The 19,438-nt window shown below is 32.1% G+C and overlaps 1 protein-coding gene across 1 annotated transcript in view; it reads right to left on the bottom strand.

Annotated features, from left to right (window-relative positions):
- LOC111697941 (tubulin monoglycylase TTLL3) overlaps positions 1 to 16,912 on the bottom strand; it is a 42,894-nt gene extending 25,982 nt beyond the window's left edge. Inside the window, exons 1-13 of the mRNA XM_023468113.1 lie at positions 16,855 to 16,912; positions 16,544 to 16,602; positions 16,113 to 16,421; positions 15,359 to 15,444; positions 8,354 to 8,433; positions 6,404 to 6,437; positions 5,869 to 5,936; positions 5,474 to 5,589; positions 4,533 to 4,631; positions 4,015 to 4,082; positions 1,840 to 1,912; positions 1,219 to 1,275; positions 513 to 583 (exon numbers count right to left, since the gene is read on the bottom strand). Coding sequence (XP_023323881.1) covers positions 513 to 583; positions 1,219 to 1,275; positions 1,840 to 1,912; positions 4,015 to 4,082; positions 4,533 to 4,631; positions 5,474 to 5,589; positions 5,869 to 5,936; positions 6,404 to 6,437; positions 8,354 to 8,433; positions 15,359 to 15,444; positions 16,113 to 16,421; positions 16,544 to 16,602; positions 16,855 to 16,912 — 1,178 coding nt within the window. The remainder of the gene's footprint in view (positions 1 to 512; positions 584 to 1,218; positions 1,276 to 1,839; positions 1,913 to 4,014; positions 4,083 to 4,532; positions 4,632 to 5,473; positions 5,590 to 5,868; positions 5,937 to 6,403; positions 6,438 to 8,353; positions 8,434 to 15,358; positions 15,445 to 16,112; positions 16,422 to 16,543; positions 16,603 to 16,854) is intronic.
- Between the last annotated feature and the right edge of the window lie 2,526 nt (positions 16,913 to 19,438).

The raw sequence follows: 19,438 nt of genomic DNA, 5'->3' as shown, positions 1-19,438 counted from the left end.
AATTGCCATAGTTCTAAAGACGATATTCAGTCCCGACCAAAATTGCCCTCGATGCGCTCCAATGTACGGAAAATGTCGTCCCCTATGCAATGACTGCATTGAAATCAGTAAATGACTGATTATAGAGTTAACTTTTACCGGAGTTCACTTTACCAAACAATCTTTGTCGGCCAATCCTCAGATTCAAAATCATTGCTTTCAATTTGTGTATGACTTTTGAATCCGGTTTGTCTATTTTCGGCTTGTGCAAAATGTACAAAGTAAACACATTAGAAGAAAGAAAACTTTGTTTAATGTCTTAAAATTGCATTAAAAGAGATTTTTATTGTTATGTTTTATATGCATCATTTATATGCACTGCACAGGATTTAATAAAGAACAGAGAAAAGACTAAACCTGTTATAAAATGAATTGAAATTGAAATAAAGGGAATATACTCAAATAAATAAACAGCAAGACAAAATAGTTTAGGACATTTCTGCAAAAAAGATTCATTGAACAAGACTATATCCCTTAATTTTTCTAAAACTCGTTTTGAATGAGTTAAAAGTTCTTCGCTTCTCTTGTTAACTTCGTAGTACTCCTAAAAATAACAACATGGGCTAAAATATAAGCAAAACATTTTGCTGCAAAAATCTATAAAGATTTTGGCAAATAATCCTTTAAATCTGAATTTATATGCAAGCTCTGAAATCCTTTTACAGGGTGTCCCAAGAAACATGGGAATTCAGTGACGAATTCGATATCGTCTTTTTAAATAATTCTTTGATTTAGTATAGTGATACCTACTGAGAAAGCTGTAATCTGAAAGAGATCCGTCTGCTATGTTCACATTTTGTTTGTTTATGTTTTGACTACATACGGATGTACTTAGTAAAACAAGAAAATTACAGTATATAAACAGAGTAAACTTGTCCGTCTTCACTGTTCATCTTGAGGAGACATTATAGACACATCTTTGCAGTGTTTTACCCTTTTCAAAAAATAAACTCTAGCAGACATAATAATGTTATGGAATAACAAAGACGATATCGAATTCTTCACTGAATTCCCATATTTTTTGGGACACCCTTCATATACACAGTACACACTTCTTAAAAATACAAGCGGGTTAGCAAGATAAAAATCAATGAAAAAATGAAAATATTCATTTAAAATGGATTTCTTAATTTTCTCTTAATTCATCTTTACCAATTTATCCTAAAAAATGTTTTTTACCTGTATTCTAGCTCCTCCTTGTATTAATGTATAGTATTCAGTGAGAAACTGCTCCCACTAAAAGGATACATGAACTTAATACAAGATAAATAAGAAAATTTTAATTTCTAAAAAGTTTTTTTAGCACTTTTGAAAAACTATTTTTAGACCTTGAAGGTTAACAAGAATAGGCCTTTGAGCGCCGGCCAAAGTTTACCGACTTTCGTACTTTCAACTGTCGTCTGATTAAACTGAGGATTTAAACGTTCAAATAAACCGGCGCAGAACAAGATCAGTGTGAAAACATGAAAAACTGCTCTAACATTTATAGCTAAGATAACTTTTCTCAATTGTGTTCATAATTCTAAAACCTGCATTTCATCATCTGGCAAACATATTAATTTAATGTAAACTCCATTATTAAGGATTCAAAATGAAAATAAAATGGTGTGGACACTTTTTCTCTAGTATTTAGTTTGCAAACCTTGAAACCCTATAATCCAATATCCGGAATTTTTGATAATTAGGTTTTGTTTACGTTAGTCCCAACTTTCAGAGGTTCAACGGTTTTAATTAGTTTTAAAAGAATTATTAATTCAAAATATATTTCATTTCGACATTTTGGTTGTTCAATATATATCCCTGATGCTCCCAGAGCTGAGGAGGGGGAGAATCCAGATCCAGGTTCTCCTTGTACTTTACATACTCCTCACACCTATTCATTGATATTTTTGTACTTTACATACTCCTCACACCTATTCATTGATATATTTGTACTTTACATACTCCTTACACCTATTCATTGATATATTTGTACTTTACATACTCCTCACACCTATTCATTGATATATTTGTATATTTGTACTTTACATACTCCTCAAACCTATTCATTGATATATTTGTACTTTACATACTCCTCACACCTATTCATTGATATATTTGTACTTTACATACTCCTCACACCTATTCATTGATATATTTGTACTTTACATACTCCTCACACCTATTCATTGATATATTTGTACTTTACACACTCCTCACACCAATCCAATAATTAACCGCGGCTTTTGTACTTCTGATTATTTGATATAAAAATCTTTTAGTCTTTTTTTGCATGTTTTAAATTCATGGTTTATTTAAACAAATCATGTGACGAATTTTTTATCTATTTGCGACAACCAGCTTGGATTTGAAATTCTCCAAGAGCTATAGTTAGGTTTTCATTGTGCCACTCTCCTCTTAAAAAGTTGTCAAACAAAACATACAAATATCCAATCAATTATAGAGATTTTAGTTGCTGTGTTTTTATCTTGAATGTTTGCTTTCACTGTTCAAAATTATGGTGGTGTTGAGAGTTAAAAGATTTCTTTTTATTAAGATTTACACTTTATATTGATGCTAAAAGATAGTGATATAGAAGAAGTGTTCTTGTTAGTGAAGTTTATAGATTCAGATAGGTATATATAAGAATTTTTATAACAATGTCATTTTTCCTTTTTCTTTTTTCTTACCAACTTTTTTGAGTTTCCGCAATACAGAAACTTTAATGCATGTTTAATAATTTTTATGTAGGGAGAAATGTTAAAATTTTACAAATTTGATAAAATAAATTGTTTAAAAATGGATTTTTTCAAATTATGGGAAATTGTAGAAAGAGACAAAAACTAAGCCTAAATAAGACAACAACAAAAAAGGGCGAAAATAAAAAAAGCAACATTCCAAATAGAAAAAGCGGAGACAATGTTCTAAAGATGAGTATAAAGATAAAAGAAAACTTTCTCTTTTGAAAGTTTAAAACAATCTTTTCTATTTACTATTCATAGTTCATCCTTACTCACGGGATTCAAACATTTGATACAAACAGTTCAGTTTTAAAATGGAAGTTTAGAAGTTTAGCTTGGCAGTTAGACCAAGAGTAGGATAGTTATCTATTGCTAGATAGCTAGGTAGTTCAAGAATAGGATAGTTATCTAATGCTAGATAGCTAGGTAATTAGACCAATAGTAGGATAGTTATCTAATGCTAGATAGCTAGGTAATTAGACCAATAGTAGGATAGTTATCTATTGCTATATAGCTAGGTAGTTCAAGAATAGGATAGTTATCTATTGCTATATAGCTAGGTAGTTCAAGAATAGGATAGTTATGTATTACTAGATAGCTAGATAGTTCAAGAATAGGATAATTATCTAATGCTAGATAGTTAGGTAGTTAGACCAAGAGTAGGATATTTATGTATTACTAGATAGCTAGGTAGTTCAAAAATAGGATAGCTATCTAATGCTAGATAGCTAGGTAATTAGACCAAGAGTAGGATAGTTATCTATAGCTAGATAGCTAGGTAGTTCAAGAGCAGGATAGTTATCTATTGCTAGATAGCTAGGTAGTTAGACCAAGAGTAGGAGTTATCTATAGTTAGATAGCTAGGTATAGTTAGACCAAGATATTGCTGAGTTCTAGATAGCTAGGTGGCTAGACCAAGATATTGCTTACTTCTAGATAGCTAGGTAGTTAGACCAAAATATTGCTAAGTTCTAGATAGCTAGGTCTAGATGGTAAGCTATGAGGCTATGTATTTGGATAAATGAAAGGAGGAATTACTGTAAGAATAAAGGATGAAAGGGTGAAGGAATGAATTAATGAATGAGAAAAAATGTAGAGATTATAGGAACGTCTGAGCAATGTATTGGAACAATAACAATCGGAAGAAATAATTGAAAAATTGGAAATCCTGCAAAACATACTATCTCGGANAGAATTGTCCAGTTTTGTTTGCAGTAAGGTTAAAAACCTGATTTTATAAAGATGATAAACTAACCTGGATAAACTAAACTCTATTAAAGTTCTTCTAATCCTTCCATTTCTACTCTCAGGAACTTTGTTTCCCTGTAGTAGGGAGGATATATTATACAAATAAACAATAAAAACCAAATATTTTGTCGATTCATTTTATTTTATATCTTGCTTTAACAAAAATACTTAATAATTTGACTATAAAGAAACTGATCAAGTGCTTCAAATTCTAGTTTTCTATACAATCTTTACAACCTGATGTCGTAGACTTTTAAAAATTAAAACTGTGAATTGTGTGAGATCAATTTTGGAAAAGTTTGAAATATGAAAGGATGTTTACATAGTTTGCAAAGATATAGGGATTAAAAAATAACAGTTTTTGGAAAATCAACATGCTCTTTTACAAAAAAGAAACAAGAAATTTATAATTTCACATTTTTGAGTTTTGAACAAAAACAATAGTAGCGATCACAGGGGATTATATTTGTAACTTTGTAAAAATACATCATTTAGAATTATCTCTGATATTCCAGTTTGCCGCACCTGTTCTTGAATCGAGTTGACGAACCATTTGACAACGTTAATGCAGGCAGTGTTCCTGTAATCCTCTATGAAAGCCTTTCTTTCCTCCTCAATGAAAACCTGAGGAGAAACTAATGAATGTAAAATTTATAAATCTTAAAGTTCTGTCTATTATCTATTATGAACTCTGCCTTGAAATGACATGCATAATTATAATTTTTTTTTAAATTGGTTTGTTCCAGTAACTTCAAAATTAAAATCAAAAGCAACAGCAATCCTTGTTTTATTAATGATTAATTGTTACAAAAATGTTTTATTTTTTTTCCACAAAAATACCAGAAATAAATAGGTTAAAATGCAGATCTCTTTTTCCCTCTGTAAAACTAGAAAAACCAACAAAAATGTTAAGATTTAAAAATGTGGTTAATTTTAGCTTTAAAAACTTCAAATCTAATTTGGTCGTTTTGGAAAAAATATCATCTATGTACGAGTATAATACAATTACGGTGTACTAAGCCCAGTGTTTATCCTTTTATTGTAAATATATAAAAAGATAAATCCCGGCTTTATTTCCAGATTAAATTTCTCCATTCAACATTTTCAATATGAAAATATATAAATATTTATACGTAATTATAGTTCTGCCAGCACAGCTCCGAATTTTACTCTTCTGTTTTGTACATGCCTAATATTTGGACCCGGCCCGGTTCCAACTGTACTGTACGCGCCTGAGATTTGGACCCTACTCGGGTTCGATTATCGTTAATATACCATACTCTGCACCTCTGATATTTGGACCATGGCCCGGTTCCAATTACAAATATTGTACCATATTCACCTGATAAAATTGTACTTGGCCTGGACAGTTACTGTACCGTATACGCCTGATTTTTGAACCCTGCCTGACGCCTTTAGCATATCTGAACGTGATCATTGAGTTCGAGTAGTTTGTACTGTATAACCTGATAACAGCGTGGGAAGAATGAATGCATCGAGTAGTTTGTAAACCAATATAGATTCTCCAAACAAGAATGGATTCCTATCTTTGTTGTGAACCGAGCATGTGGGAACTTATTGACTAAAATATGAATATTAATTCAATTAGTTAAATATTTCTTTCCTTCTATTAATTTAATCATAACTTCCTGCTTACTATATCTATATTAATTAGACAACTTCGAAATGGAATATGTTAATTTAAAAAGTTTTAAACTTTGCCGACTTGGAATTTTATGAATTTAAGAAAGTTTGCAAAATTAAATTAAATTTTGCGGACGTGTTGAATTGTGGATGTTTGAATCCAAATGAATATTTTCTTGAGAAATTTGAATTTAAAAGATTATTATTATTTTGTTACCTAGCTGGTCTCTTCGCAATCTTTTCCATTCCAATTTATTTCTTTGATTACACCAGACTAAGTTAGGACTAGGAAAAGAAAAATGGCATGTTTTTTGTGATATTATCTTAAAATGGGTTTAAAAGTGCATTTTTATTGTAAAATTCAACTTTTAAAATGAAATTTTTCCTGAGAACCGGTTTATTTTTGGAAAGATAAACAAAGGACGCAAAATATACGAAGTACACTTTGAATTTCATTACAGTGGGACCCCAATACTATTGAAAGGGAAGACGACTTTCCAATTAACATGAAATATAACAATGGTACAGAGTACACTGTACACTGTAAAGTGTACCCAGACCCATTTCACTTGATTTTCAAGCTAAAAACTACATCTATTTACTTAATAACAATTTTCCAATTCAACAATTTTGATGGGTCTCACTGTACATTTTTTTTATCCTAAAACCCTCAGGTAAATAATGAAAATTATATTTAAGAAAGTTTTGTTTGAATTCTTTTAAGGAAAATGTGTAACTTTGTATGTATTTACCTGACTCCGCCTAGAAATCTCTCGACCAATGTATCTGAAAGTTTTCAAATTAATAAAATGTAAATCTGTTGATTTCCCTTTTAACATTACGAAAATAATTAAATTTACTGTCGAATATTTGGATGTAAGTTCGATCATTTTTCTATTAACATAATCCTTTAATATTTTTATTTATTTTACCGTCTCTTGATTAACATTACCGATCAATGATTGCCCCAACCGAGGGGCGTTAATTTAGTTAACGTTCATTGGGACAATTAAGTAAAATAACGACCCGCTCTGCAAAGTTTCGTTGAACAAATTGATACATTTTCACCTCAAAAAACGATAAAAATATGTACAACTATTTTTTCGGGAAATTATAAAATTTTACATAACCCCGGGTTCTCTCGATGAATTTTGCCCGCAAAACATCCCTCCCTGGGCTTTAGACGTTTTTTAGGCAAAATTGGTTTTGGGAACCCTTGGTAAAGTAAAATTCCCTTAACTTCCTTGTCAAGTAGTTGCAAATAATTATTTTGTATTCCCCATCAGAAACTTGGCCTCTTTTCCTGACATAAAGTTCTCCTAATTACCCCCCCCCCCTCCTCTGCATACGTTGATATAAAGTTGAATGTGCTTAAGCCTATGAGGGCTGGATTCATTCCTTGTAAAAACTGAATAAAATGCAGAGAATATATTTCAGTTCAAAGTTAATGTTCCGAATAAATGCATTTTTAACAATGCACAGCCAAAACTTTAACATTAATTCTTTAATTAAGTTCTCTTGAAGTTAAAAAAACAAAGTTTGAGGTTTAAACAAATATGCTTGAATAAGTTGAAATAAACTGCATGAAAAATATCAAAACTTAAGTTGCACAAAAGTTTTCTATTTTTGTTTGGCATATACTCATCCAGATATATATCTATTTTAATCTATAAATAGTATTACTTGAATACTCATCCGTTTCCTTGTACTAAGTTAGTTAGTTGGTTGGTTTGTATCCAAGTTAGTTAGTTGGTTTGTTTGTATCCAAGTTAGTTAGTTGGTTTGTTTGTATCCAAGTTAGTTAGTTGGTTTCCTTGTATCCAAGTTAGTTAGTTGGTTTGTTTGTATCCAAGTTAGGTAGTTGGTTTGTTTGTATCCAAGTTAGTTAGTTTGTTTGTTTGTATCCAAGTTAGTTAGTTGGTTTGTTTGTATCCAAGTTAGTTAGTTGGTTTGTTTGTATCCAAGTTAGTTAGTTTGTTTGTTTGTATCCAAGTTAGTTTGTTTATTTGTTTGTATCCAAGTTAGTTAGTTGGTTTGTTTGTATCCAAGTTAGTTAGTTGGTTTGTTTGTATCCAAGTTAGTTAGTTGGTTTGTTTGTATCCAACAAAATTTATTTGAATTTGCATATTAAGCCAGACTGAGTAATTTTTTTATTTTGCAATTGAGTCAAATCCAGGAAGCAATTAACTCTAGGCTATATTCTCCAACTATGAAAAAAAATTAAAAACTATTTTTGATTTTTTTATAGAATTGATTTATGTTAACTTGAAAAAGTTGTGTGTTTGTAGTTGTTGTTGTATTTAAAATATTGTTTAACTAGCCTTAGAGGGCACTTCGCGCCCATCTTCTAAATTAATTGTGAACATGTTCTCTTTGTGTACATCGTAAAACAAAACAAAAATAATTCGCTGATTTTCACAAAAAATTTCGTGGATTTTCAAAATTTTAAAAAATTTAATGAAGATCGAATTTTGATTGAGACAAATATTTAAAATTTCAATCATTCATAAACCTTCCCTGGGGTCCCTAGATGTCCCACAAAAAATTTGGGCCCGATCGGTTCAGCCGTTTTGACGTTTATTGGATACAAACAGACAGACAGACAGACAAACAAACAAACAAACAAACAGACAAGCCAAATTTATATATAGATGTATGTAGGACTATAGGAATTCTTTTTTTTTATTAATTTGAATTATTTCCTAAATTAGCTCCCGAAGTGCCTTGATAAGATAAATCTACATCCTTCTTCACTGGACCAGTACCAGTGTATCTTCCAATTCTAAATTTAAGATTTGAGTTCTTGCCACAAACTAAAATTTTCTCATACCTATATCTTTGCAACCTATCCCTATATTTTTGTAACCTGATATTGTAAAGCTTTGATGTTTCAAACTTTATTATTTGATCTAACAGAATTCTAGTTTGAAATATCTAAGGTCTACAACAGATAAAGAAAATAAGAGTCTGTGGCAATAACTCATTTTAGTTCAAAGACATAATTTAAGTGAATCCCATTGAAAGAGGTGCATGCTCGATTTATAACAACAACCTTTAAACCTTCATCTAAGTAACAATGAGAAAAATAACGTTTTTATGAAACATTGTTAAATTTTGACATTTTTCTTATTTCTCCCTGCTGCAGAAATAAACGGCAGTTGAAAATTATCTAAATATTTTCAAATACCTTCAACGTTTTTGCTTAGACTGGGATTTAACGATTCTTTACGTGATTCGGGTGCTTCCCACTTTTAGAATGGAGGATCAATTTGAAATTACGTCAACAATTATTATTAATTATTTACGTAAATGTAATCTAAAAATTTGAAAACTTCAGATATTAAATCAAATGCTTTAACAAAGCAAAGAAATAAATAAATAAAATTTCATTTTGTTTTTATTTTTAGGAAAAGTACTGTGGAAATCTTCTAGCACCCTTTTAATAAATCCATCTTGTAAAAGGATCCCAAGTGTATCAGGGGACTTATTGAAATAGAGTACACAAGTCTAAATAAACCAAGTTAGTGGTTGGTGAAGTATATCCAGTATTACAAGGACACTCTATTCTAAAACATTCAATATATCTTGTGTCTCAACTCAAAACATTCTACTTCATACTAGATATTTTCTTTATATATTGTATACTGTTCAGTTCAATTCTATGTCACGCTGCTCTAATTCATAAAAAAAGTCAACACTTTGTGGCACCAGATATTGTTCAGGCTGCGTTTGGTCCTAATAATTGAGATAGAAGGCTCCAGAGGTCATTGATATCTGGTGGTCAAATGCCTTCAGAATCATCTGAGGTCAAAAATGGCTATCAGAATGGAAACGGAAACCAAAAAACCTATGATTTGATACCTCATATGACTTATATTCATTGATTTCATATTTTAACCTCCAGAGGTAAGCACATTTTGTAGGATCATCTGAGGTCAAAAAGGGGTATCAGAATGGAATCATAACACCAAAAAACCTATGATTTGATAACTCACACACCTTATCTTCATTGATTTAAAATTTGACCATTTTTGGAGATCATTATCGTAGGGAGGTCAAAATGGTGGTCGGATTTATGTGTCTATATCAGTGCTTGACTTATGTGGTAGCAAAAAGTATGAAAACATGTCTGATTAACTTATAATAATTGAATAAGTGTGAAAAAGGGGTATTTTCCCGTATTTTCTGAGTTCATGGAGGTCAATGACCTTCCTTCTCAAATTTTCTTCCTGATCTTTGTAGATGACCACAATTAATGCGGCATGCAAAATTTCAGCATTCTATCTCAGTTATTAGAACCAACACAGCCTGTACAAAAATTGGTTTCACACAGTGTCGAATTGGCAACATTAGTACAATAGTACATAGTTATTGTGTTAGTGTTTAACAATTTTAAAATACTGTGAGTGCAGTTTTGCTTTAAGTTTGAATAGCTCGGTAAAACCACGGGAATGTTCTAAGCTTGGTATACAAATTCTAATTAGAGTAGGTTGACTTTATATTTTCTAGTACATATATTAAAGTAGTAATCTCTGTTTTTCTGTTTGTAATCACAACTCTAAAACCACTTGACAGATTTGCCTCAAATATGTATTGGGGAGCTTGGTAGAACCACGTTGTATTAACAATTCTGAGTTAAGTAGATTGAATTTTATACAGAGAAAAATAGTTTCAGGTAAAGCTGGGTTTTCAAGCTGCATAGTATAGATTTAAGTAGTAATCTCTGTTTGTATTTCCGATCCTAATTCTTAAACCCCTTTCACCGATTTGTTTGGGAGCTTGAACAAGGGGAATGTTCTTAGCTCGAGCCTAATTTAAAAATTCTAAATTCTGGGTTGACTTTTAAAGAGAAAGATTAGTTTTCAGGTAAAGCTGGGTCCAGAGTCTAGTTTGTTAAGTTAAACTGGTTTTCTATAATGCACTAGCTGGAATGTTCTATTATTTCTTAGAAGCCAAGCCAACCCTTTAATTTACCCCTCTTATTCCCTTTCACAGTCTCCCCCTTTACAAAAAAAGAAGTGTCAATATTTCATGTTCCATAAATAAAGAATTAGGTTAAGATATCAGGTCTGAAACTGAACCATAGGATTGTAGATTTTTGGACGGAGTTAATATAAGTTAAGACGAGAAAAGTTGATTTTTCATTTGTGAAATATTTTAAGATATGACCAATCAGAGATCTTATATTCTTGGCTCATCAGGCGTAAATGATTTACTTCCCCTAGAATTAAGGGTTGATGATTTTTTTTCAGCTCGCCCTGATTTGTTGAAGTCCTTACAGTAATTAAGTCTTTGCCTCAAACTCTGATTTGTTTAATTTCTATTTCTTTGCAACCCAATGTTGTAGACCTAAGATATTTTAAAATTATGAATTTTGTTAGATCAATTAATCAAAGTTTGAACTATTAAAGGGTTATACAAAGATATAGGGGTTACATTTTTACATCATGATTCCTTTAAATGCTTTAGTCCACAAACGTTTTTTTATTACCAAATATCACTGAAGCTCTACGCCTTTTTTATTTATAAATATTTTCTAAAAAGCAATTGTAACCAAATTTTTAAATGAAGAATATAAAAATCTGCAAAAGTTATCCCAACTTCGTGCAATTTTAATTTAAGTTTATCGATTTAATTTTAAAATATGAAAATCAAATGAACTAATTATTTAACGGAATTAAAAGTTTGATTATAATAAGATTGAGAGCTTCCCCTTGCCTCAACCTTTAAGTTTAAAAACAAAAACAAATAAAACTTATTTTGCTGAATCACTGGGAAAATAAGTCGGTAAAACAAAATCTTGCTAATTGGATAATTTTGTTGGATCCAAGGTTTTCTAATTTAACTTTTTCTCTTTTTTTGATTTGCTATTGATAAGCCCCTTGGAAAGTCAAAAATGTTAACCCCTAACCCCCCCCCCCGGACAAATCTCTGTTTACGTCTCTGATTTGATTTGTCCAGAATCTGTAGATACCTCATATTACCTGTACAGTAAACAGTATCTATATATAAATATATATATATATATATATAAAGTTGTGATCTCTGTTTGTTTGTTTAGATGTCCGATCATAAGTCAGGAAACCCTTTGTCGATTTGCTAAAATTTTTATTGAGGAACTTGGAAGAAATATAGCTGAAATCTTTATTTACGACCAAGTGCGGTAAACTATGAGTATCCGAGGCAACTAGTATAGTATGCATTACATCAAATCAAAACAGGAAACTTGTAAGGTGCCTATAAAGTTTCAGATTCTGTAGAGTACATATTACCAAATACGCCAAAATTGAAACAGAAAGGAGGAAGGATTCTTGATAATTAAGAGGTTGTAGAGACGGAGGATAGGGAGATAGGGTGGGGATAGTGGAGTATATATAGGAGTATAACACAAGAAGGGGTTAGATATTGCTGGGATTTGGGATGGGAAAAGGGTAAAGTTAGGAGGGGTGAACCTAGCCTTCTCCCCTCTTCTCTACCTCCAGCTTCTTCTGTCCTCAACCTTCTCCAGCCCCCTCTCCTCTACCTGCAGTCTCTTCTTTAATTCCTCAACCTTCTCCAGCCTTCTCCCATCTTCTCTACCTCCAGCCTCTTCCTTCCTCAACCTTCTCCAGTCTCCTTCCCTCTATCCTCTACCTCCAGCCCCTTCTTTCCTTAACCTTCTCTACCTCCTGTCCCCTCTTTCCTCAACCTTCTCTAGCCTTCTCCCCTCTCCTCTACCTCGATCCCCATCTTTCCTTAACCTTTTCCAGCCTTCTCCCCTCTTCTCTATCCTCAGCCCCTTCTTTCCTCAACTTTCTCCAACCCACTCTCCTCTCTCCTCTACCTCCAGTCCTCTCTTTCCTTAACCTTCTCCAGCCTTCTCATCTCTCTCCTCTACCTCCTGTCTCTTTTTCTTTAACTTTTACCAATCCCCTCACCTCTTTCCTCTACCTTCAGTCTCTTCTTTTCATAACCTTCTCCAGTTCCCTAACCTTTCTCTTTCCACCTCCTCTAGTCCCAGTGCACACATATAGATAAACAGAGTAGTTTATGATAGTGGGCTTATCAGATACATACAGGGCATAATACAACCATTTTTTTAAAATCAAACATTTAATTAATATAGCAAATATTTTTTTTTAGAGAAGGAGGCGAGGGTTTCTCATTCATTTTCGGAAATGTTTGCTTGTTGTCGGGGAGGAGGGCGGGGGGAGTTAATTTGCTTAATGGAGGAAGAGGAAAGAGAAGTTGATTTAATTAGATTAATTTGTTTATTTAATTATTTGTTTATTTGCTTATTTGATATGTATTTATATGTTTATTTTTTCCTTGGTATTACTTTCCTGTTTACATTATTATTTTTTATTGTAAAAAAATGTTTGTAAAACTTGAATCAGATCTGTTACGTGGATATTTTAAGAATTTTTCAGCCTAAGTTGGAAAATGCACATTGCACATGATTATAATGTGCAGTGTGTATCAGACATTACTTTCGTAGAAATGAATCAGCACATTTCGATTAGCTCCCCGGCACACTTCTTAGATGATGCAGTTTTGGACATGGCTCTCAAAGTGAACATTTTTCATAGATAAAAAGGAGCACGATACTTTGCTATCAACTCACTTGCTATCAACTCATTTGCTATCAACTCATTTGCTATCAACTCATTTGCTATCAATTCACTTGCTATCAATTCACGTGCTATCAATTCACTTGCTATCTGTTTCATTTGCTCTCGGCCTCACTTGCTCTCGTCCCATTTGCTCTCCAGTCTCACTTGCTATCAGGTCAATTTGCTATCAGGCCTCACTTGCTATCAAAACGTTTGCTCTCCAGTCTCAACTGCTATAAATGCTCATCTGCTATCCAAAACTAGTTACTGTCTATATACGTTGCTATCAAAATTAGTTTTGTTTCTAAATAAGTTGCTATCAAAACCAGTTCTTAGTTTCTATACATAAACCAGTCTATATATTTTTTTTTCAAATCATATTAATTTTTAAAATGAAACAGGGAGTACAGTAATAATACAAGCAGAGTAAATGCGTCATAAGAGAAGAATAACAAGGAGGTTTCGGCTCAACTTCCTGTTCGATATCTCTTCTGCATCAACTCCATCCCAGAGTCAGGGAGTTGCTCACTAACACTTTGATCCTTCCTTTTTTCTCTATTAGTTTTCTGGGCCACGGCTCTACTTTTGAATATACTAGATACTAGTTTCAGAAAATCTGTTCAACTTTTCTCCTCAGTTCCTCATTTACACGTTTCTTCCTTGCTTGACAGACTGTTGCTGCAGCCTTCACAAGCTCGGTTTCTAGTTCTCGGACACGCTGGCCAATAATATCCGACCCATGGGGGTTTCCATTTCTGATTTCAAGAATAAGATTGGATTCCTTTTGTAGAACAGCTACAGCTATGCGTCCGTTCCTGTATTCGCAACTGAGATGGTAGCAAGCGAGGCTGATAGCAAGTGAGATGGTAGCAATCGAGGCTGATAGCAAGTAAGTTGACAGCAAATTATCGTGCTCCGATAAAAAAGTATACTAGCTGTACAGTGTACAACTTTCTCTAGCTGCCCAAATGTCGGTCCGAATCTTCAAATGACCCGAAGCTGAAGGTGCTATGAGCGTACATATAATTCTTATTCCTATTAGGTATTCATTCATTATAAATCGGTATGGACAATGGAAAATAGTAAGTTTGCAAGACTTTTAGATAATCAAGTTGTATATAACTTTTGCTCCTTTAATTTTGGTTCTTGGTGAAGTAAAGTTGGTTAAAGAGATAAGTTTGCGAGTAGTATTGTCTGATAATGTTCGTTTGCCAGGGTTTGTCAGAGTTGTTTCCTTGTTTTCAATTAAGTTTGTGTGGTTTAGCTTTTGGTTTGGTTTGGAAGTATATTTACCGAGTTACTCATCTATATGTAGGATTAGAGTATATAGTGAGTAGAGAGAGAGAGAGTATTTTAGAGTTTATCTTTGGTTAAATCAATTCTCTTATCTTCTCCAGACTCCAGGTTTAGTCATTACTCAGGGTACAATACAATACAGGGATATTCAGGGTATACAGGGATGCAGGAATTCTCAGGAATATTTAGGGTTTTAGAGGATAAGGATATACTGTGGTCATTGCTAACATATAACTAGAATACTCAAAACTCATGATATGAAGAGATATTAAAGGATACTCAGAATGTACACGGTTATCCAGGATATACAGAGATACTAAGGGTATACCAGGAATCAGGATAGTATGAGTATACATATAGGGATACTAAGACCAGCATAAAATGATTCCCATGTATCCCAATCAAAATTTGAGGCAAATTGGTCACGGAGTTAAACTCGGACATCCAAAAAATGATTACTACTTTATAGAGCCTACAGAGCTAGATATGTATTTAGAATGGTAAACAGAAAATTATAATGCATTTACTTAATTCCAGGATACAAAGATGCCTGCCAAGGATTGTCTACAATCTATACCATGTTGAATGGGTGAAGAAAAGAAAAGGGATATTAGGTTAAACTAGCCATGTATCCAGTAGTACACGGTTATAGGGTTTAACAAATTTAAAGATAAAATGTCCAAGAATAGGATACCTTAATTAATGAATCAAGAAAAGGCTAAAAATACTGAGAAAAATAGAGCTAAGGATAAATTAATACAGAGATTTATGATCTTTTTAGATCATAGATAAACAACATTCTACTTGATAAAACTATACCTGGAGAAGATAAATGGTTTCTCCAACCATCCTCTTCTCTTTAAACATCTTCTAACCCTGCCATCCTTCCCATACATAATGAAAACCTAAACCAACGAAATAAATAAAGTTGGGATATTGGGTTAAATGTAATATCAATTTAAATGAGGACAATGGGATACTAAAATGTGAGCAATGAGCACAAATAAGCTAAAATAAGGGTAATGGACACTCATGAGGTATTAAGTAAAATGAGGACTTTGGGACACCAATATGCAATTGCAAATGCAATTGGGGCTATGGGACACATGAAAATATTCGCTTAAATTAAAACAATTCGACACTATTACAAAGTGTCCCTCATGAAAGAAAAAAACCTGGACCATTTTGCATATATGCAATGCATCATTCATTTAATTAAAAAAAGAAATCTGCCCTTTTTATTAAAAATTATTACATGTCATGTAAATCTTCTTTTGTAATTTTAGATAAAAAATCTTTTCAAGAAAATCTAGGATAAAGCTTTAGAACATGATAGATGAAAATTTTTAAATATTGTTGCTAAGATAATAAATTATTCTAGTTTTGAAACTAAATGATGGGGTAGATACTGTATACGTGGGAGCTGAAGGATGGTAGTCTGTCAAGTTCTATTTAACGAATTAAACTTTATACCTAATTCATCATAAATATTCTCGTCATTTAATTATGATATTCATTGGGGTTTTAGCAACATACATTTTGTTGGGTTTCTTATTTAAGTATAAAAATTTACCTTTCTGTTCTTTACAGCCTTATCCACAATATACTTTGCTCTTTCTACAATCTCGTTATATTCCCGGGTTTCCCGATTTTCCTTGGAACCCGCGGATTCCGGTATCTCGCACAGTGCCGCGTTTTCTTTGTTTTCTTTGGATCCTCGTCTACCGCGTGAAGCCTTAGACTGGTGAGAAGATCGTCTTCGACATCTCGCGCCATTGTAAGAAGAAAATTCAAACTCATCTAGACTATCTTGCTTATCTAAAAGATCCAAGGATTCCAGAGTGGTGAAACCATATCTTGGCAAATCTTCAATTATTTCATTCTAAACAAAAAGACAAATTTTGGATTTCTTTGATTATTTGTTAAAACAAGTAAGTAAAAATGTACTAAAAGGGTAAACTTTTTTTTATAAATCTTAAATAAAAATTATAGAAACTTATAAACCTTGATATGTTCGCAATTAAACTCTGCATCCGAGTTATCTTCATCTTCTTTTTCTTCTTCTATAAACATATTAATTTTAAATATTCAAACATTTTAAACCTAAATGTAAAAATTAAAAGTAAACTTTCCTTGAATATTTTTAACCAATCAAATTTGACCTGAAATGAAATTGTGAGAAGGAGGTTGAAAATTCTCAATCAATGCAAAGATCCGGGACTGCATTTTCCTGCAATAAAAAATTCTAGGAAACAATTTTTAGGAAATTAAACATAAAGAGCAACAACGGAGAGGGTGAGAGGGGGAGGGTTAACTGTTCAGCATATTGTTCATACCGAACATAAATGTTTTCAGACCCTCTATTAACGCCATGATGTATCAAAAATTTCCTCAAATAATTGTCAGATTTTTAACATTTAGGAAAGTTATCGTTACTTTACTCGACATGTAAAAGCGACTTTTTATGACATTAATGATCTGTAAACCCGTATTTTGAGAGTAAATATCAAAATATGAATATCAAGGGTGTGTTTCGTGAAGTACACATTTTCATATAAGATATAGTCCTGATAAGATTGAAGAATGAAGAAGCTAGAATCAGAAAACCAAATCGACAAAATAAACACATCTTTAGAAATAACATAGAGAAAGGAATTGAGTCTCTGCCATAAACTTTGATTTTCTGATTCCTATATCTTTGCAACTCAATATTGTAGACCATGAATATTTCAAAATTATGAATTCTGTTGGATCAAATAGTCTATGCTTGAAATATCTAAGGTTTACACTATCATTTTGCAAAGAAATAGGTTGTCGAAAATCAGAGTTTGTGGCAAAAGGCACAATTCCTTTTCAAAGAATTCTTACAGAGAATCTTTTTTTTTCTTAAAAAAAATTGAAAATATTAAACTCGATAAGTAAAATCAAAATCAACCTATTAACCTATTTTCCACTTAAAATTTTAAATCATCCACAATCAATAAAAAGTAACCAAAAAATAAATAGGATTGTAAAAAAGAGTGTTTCTTGTGTACTGACTTTAGTAGAGCCACAGCTCAGAGATGTGTGAAAAAATGTGAAAAGAAATGATACTTAAAAGCCACTACTTGCTTACAAAACTGTGCAGCTGATTTATCTATCCTTGAAAATTAAAACTTTTAAGAACTTTGTTTCTCTCAAAAAAGTTTTCTATTTGCATGAAAGGCAAAACAAATTGGAAACATAATACAGGGAATATTTATAATTAATTGTCATAAATTGCCGTTGGTAGATTAAATTAATAATAGTGGGGCTTTACAGCCATCTATATAGATAACTGTTAGTTTACAGCCAGATAGATAACTGTCAGTTTACAGCCAGATAGATAATTGTGTCAGTTTACAGTCAGATAGATAACTGTCAGTTTACAGCCAGATAGATAACTGTGTTAGTTTACAGCCAGATATATAACTGTGTCAGTGTACAGTTTATAATTAACTGTGTAAATTTACAGCCAACTATATAGTTAACTATAGTTTACATCCAGATAGATTGATTACAGTGTCTGTGTACAGCTAGAAAATTAACTGTACGTCTGAATACAGCTAAAAAATCAGCTGTGATAGAAAACAGCTAGAAAGTTAACTGTATCTGTATACAGCTAGAAAATTAACTGTACGTCTGTATACAGCTAGAAGGTCAGCTGTGACAGAAACAGCTATAGAGTTAACTGCATCTGCATACAGCTAGAAAATTAACCAAGAACGTTTGCTGTATTAGTTTACAGCTAGAGAGTTAAATGTGACAGTTAGCAGCTAGATATATAACGGATTCAGTATACAGCTAGAAAGTTAACTTTGTCAATTTACAGTCAGATATATGTAGTTAATTGTGTCAGTTTAGAGCTAGAAAGTTAGCTGTGACAGTTTAAAGCTAGAAAGTTAACTGGGTCAGTATACAGCTAGACAATTTACTGTGACCGTTTACAGCTAGATAGTTAACTGTATAAGTATACGGCTAGATAGTTAACTGTATAAGTATACAGCTAGATGGTTAACTGTATACGAATACAGCTAGTATAGTTAACTGTATAAGTATACAGCTAGATGGTTAACTGTGTACGAATACAGCTAGTATAGTTAACTGCACAAGAATACAGTTAGATGGTTAACTGTATACGAATACAGCTAGTATAGTTAACTGCACAAGAAAACAGTTAGATGGTTAACTGTGTACGAATACAGCTAGTATAGTTAACTGTATAAGTAAACAGCTAGATGGTTAACTGTGTACGAATACAGCTAGTATAGTTAACTGTACAAGAATACAGTTAGATGGTTAACTGTGTATGAATACAGCTAGTTTAGTTAACTGTACAAGAATACAGTTAGATGGTTAACTGTATACGAATACAGCTAGTATAGTTAACTGTATAAGTATACAGTTAGATGGTTAACTGTATACGAATACAGCTAGTATAGTTAGCTGTATAAGTATACAGTTAGATGGTTAACTGTATACGTATAAAGCTAGTATAGTTAACTGTATAAGTATACAGCTAGTATAGTTAACTGTATAAGTATACAGCTAGTATAGTTAACTGTATAAGTATACAGCTAGTATAGTTAACTGTATAAGTATACAGCTAGTATAGTTAACTGTATAAGTATACAGCTAGTATAGTTAACTGTATAAGTATACAGCTAGTATAGTTAACTGTATAAGTATACAGCTAGTATAGTTAACTGTATAAGTATACAGCTAGTATAGTTAACTGTATAAGTATACAGCTAGTATAGTTAACTGTATAAGTATACAGCTAGTATAGTTAACTGTATAAGTATACAGCTAGTATAGTTAACTGTATAAGTATACAGCTAGTATAGTTAACTGTATAAGTATACAGCTAGTATAGTTAAC

This window comes from Eurytemora carolleeae, unplaced genomic scaffold (assembly GCF_000591075.1).
Source record: "Eurytemora carolleeae unplaced genomic scaffold, Eaff_2.0 scaffold51, whole genome shotgun sequence".
NCBI classification, from domain to species: domain Eukaryota; kingdom Metazoa; phylum Arthropoda; class Copepoda; order Calanoida; family Temoridae; genus Eurytemora; species Eurytemora carolleeae.
Note: the sequence above shows the minus strand (reverse complement) of the source record. Positions and strands in the feature narration are given on the sequence as shown.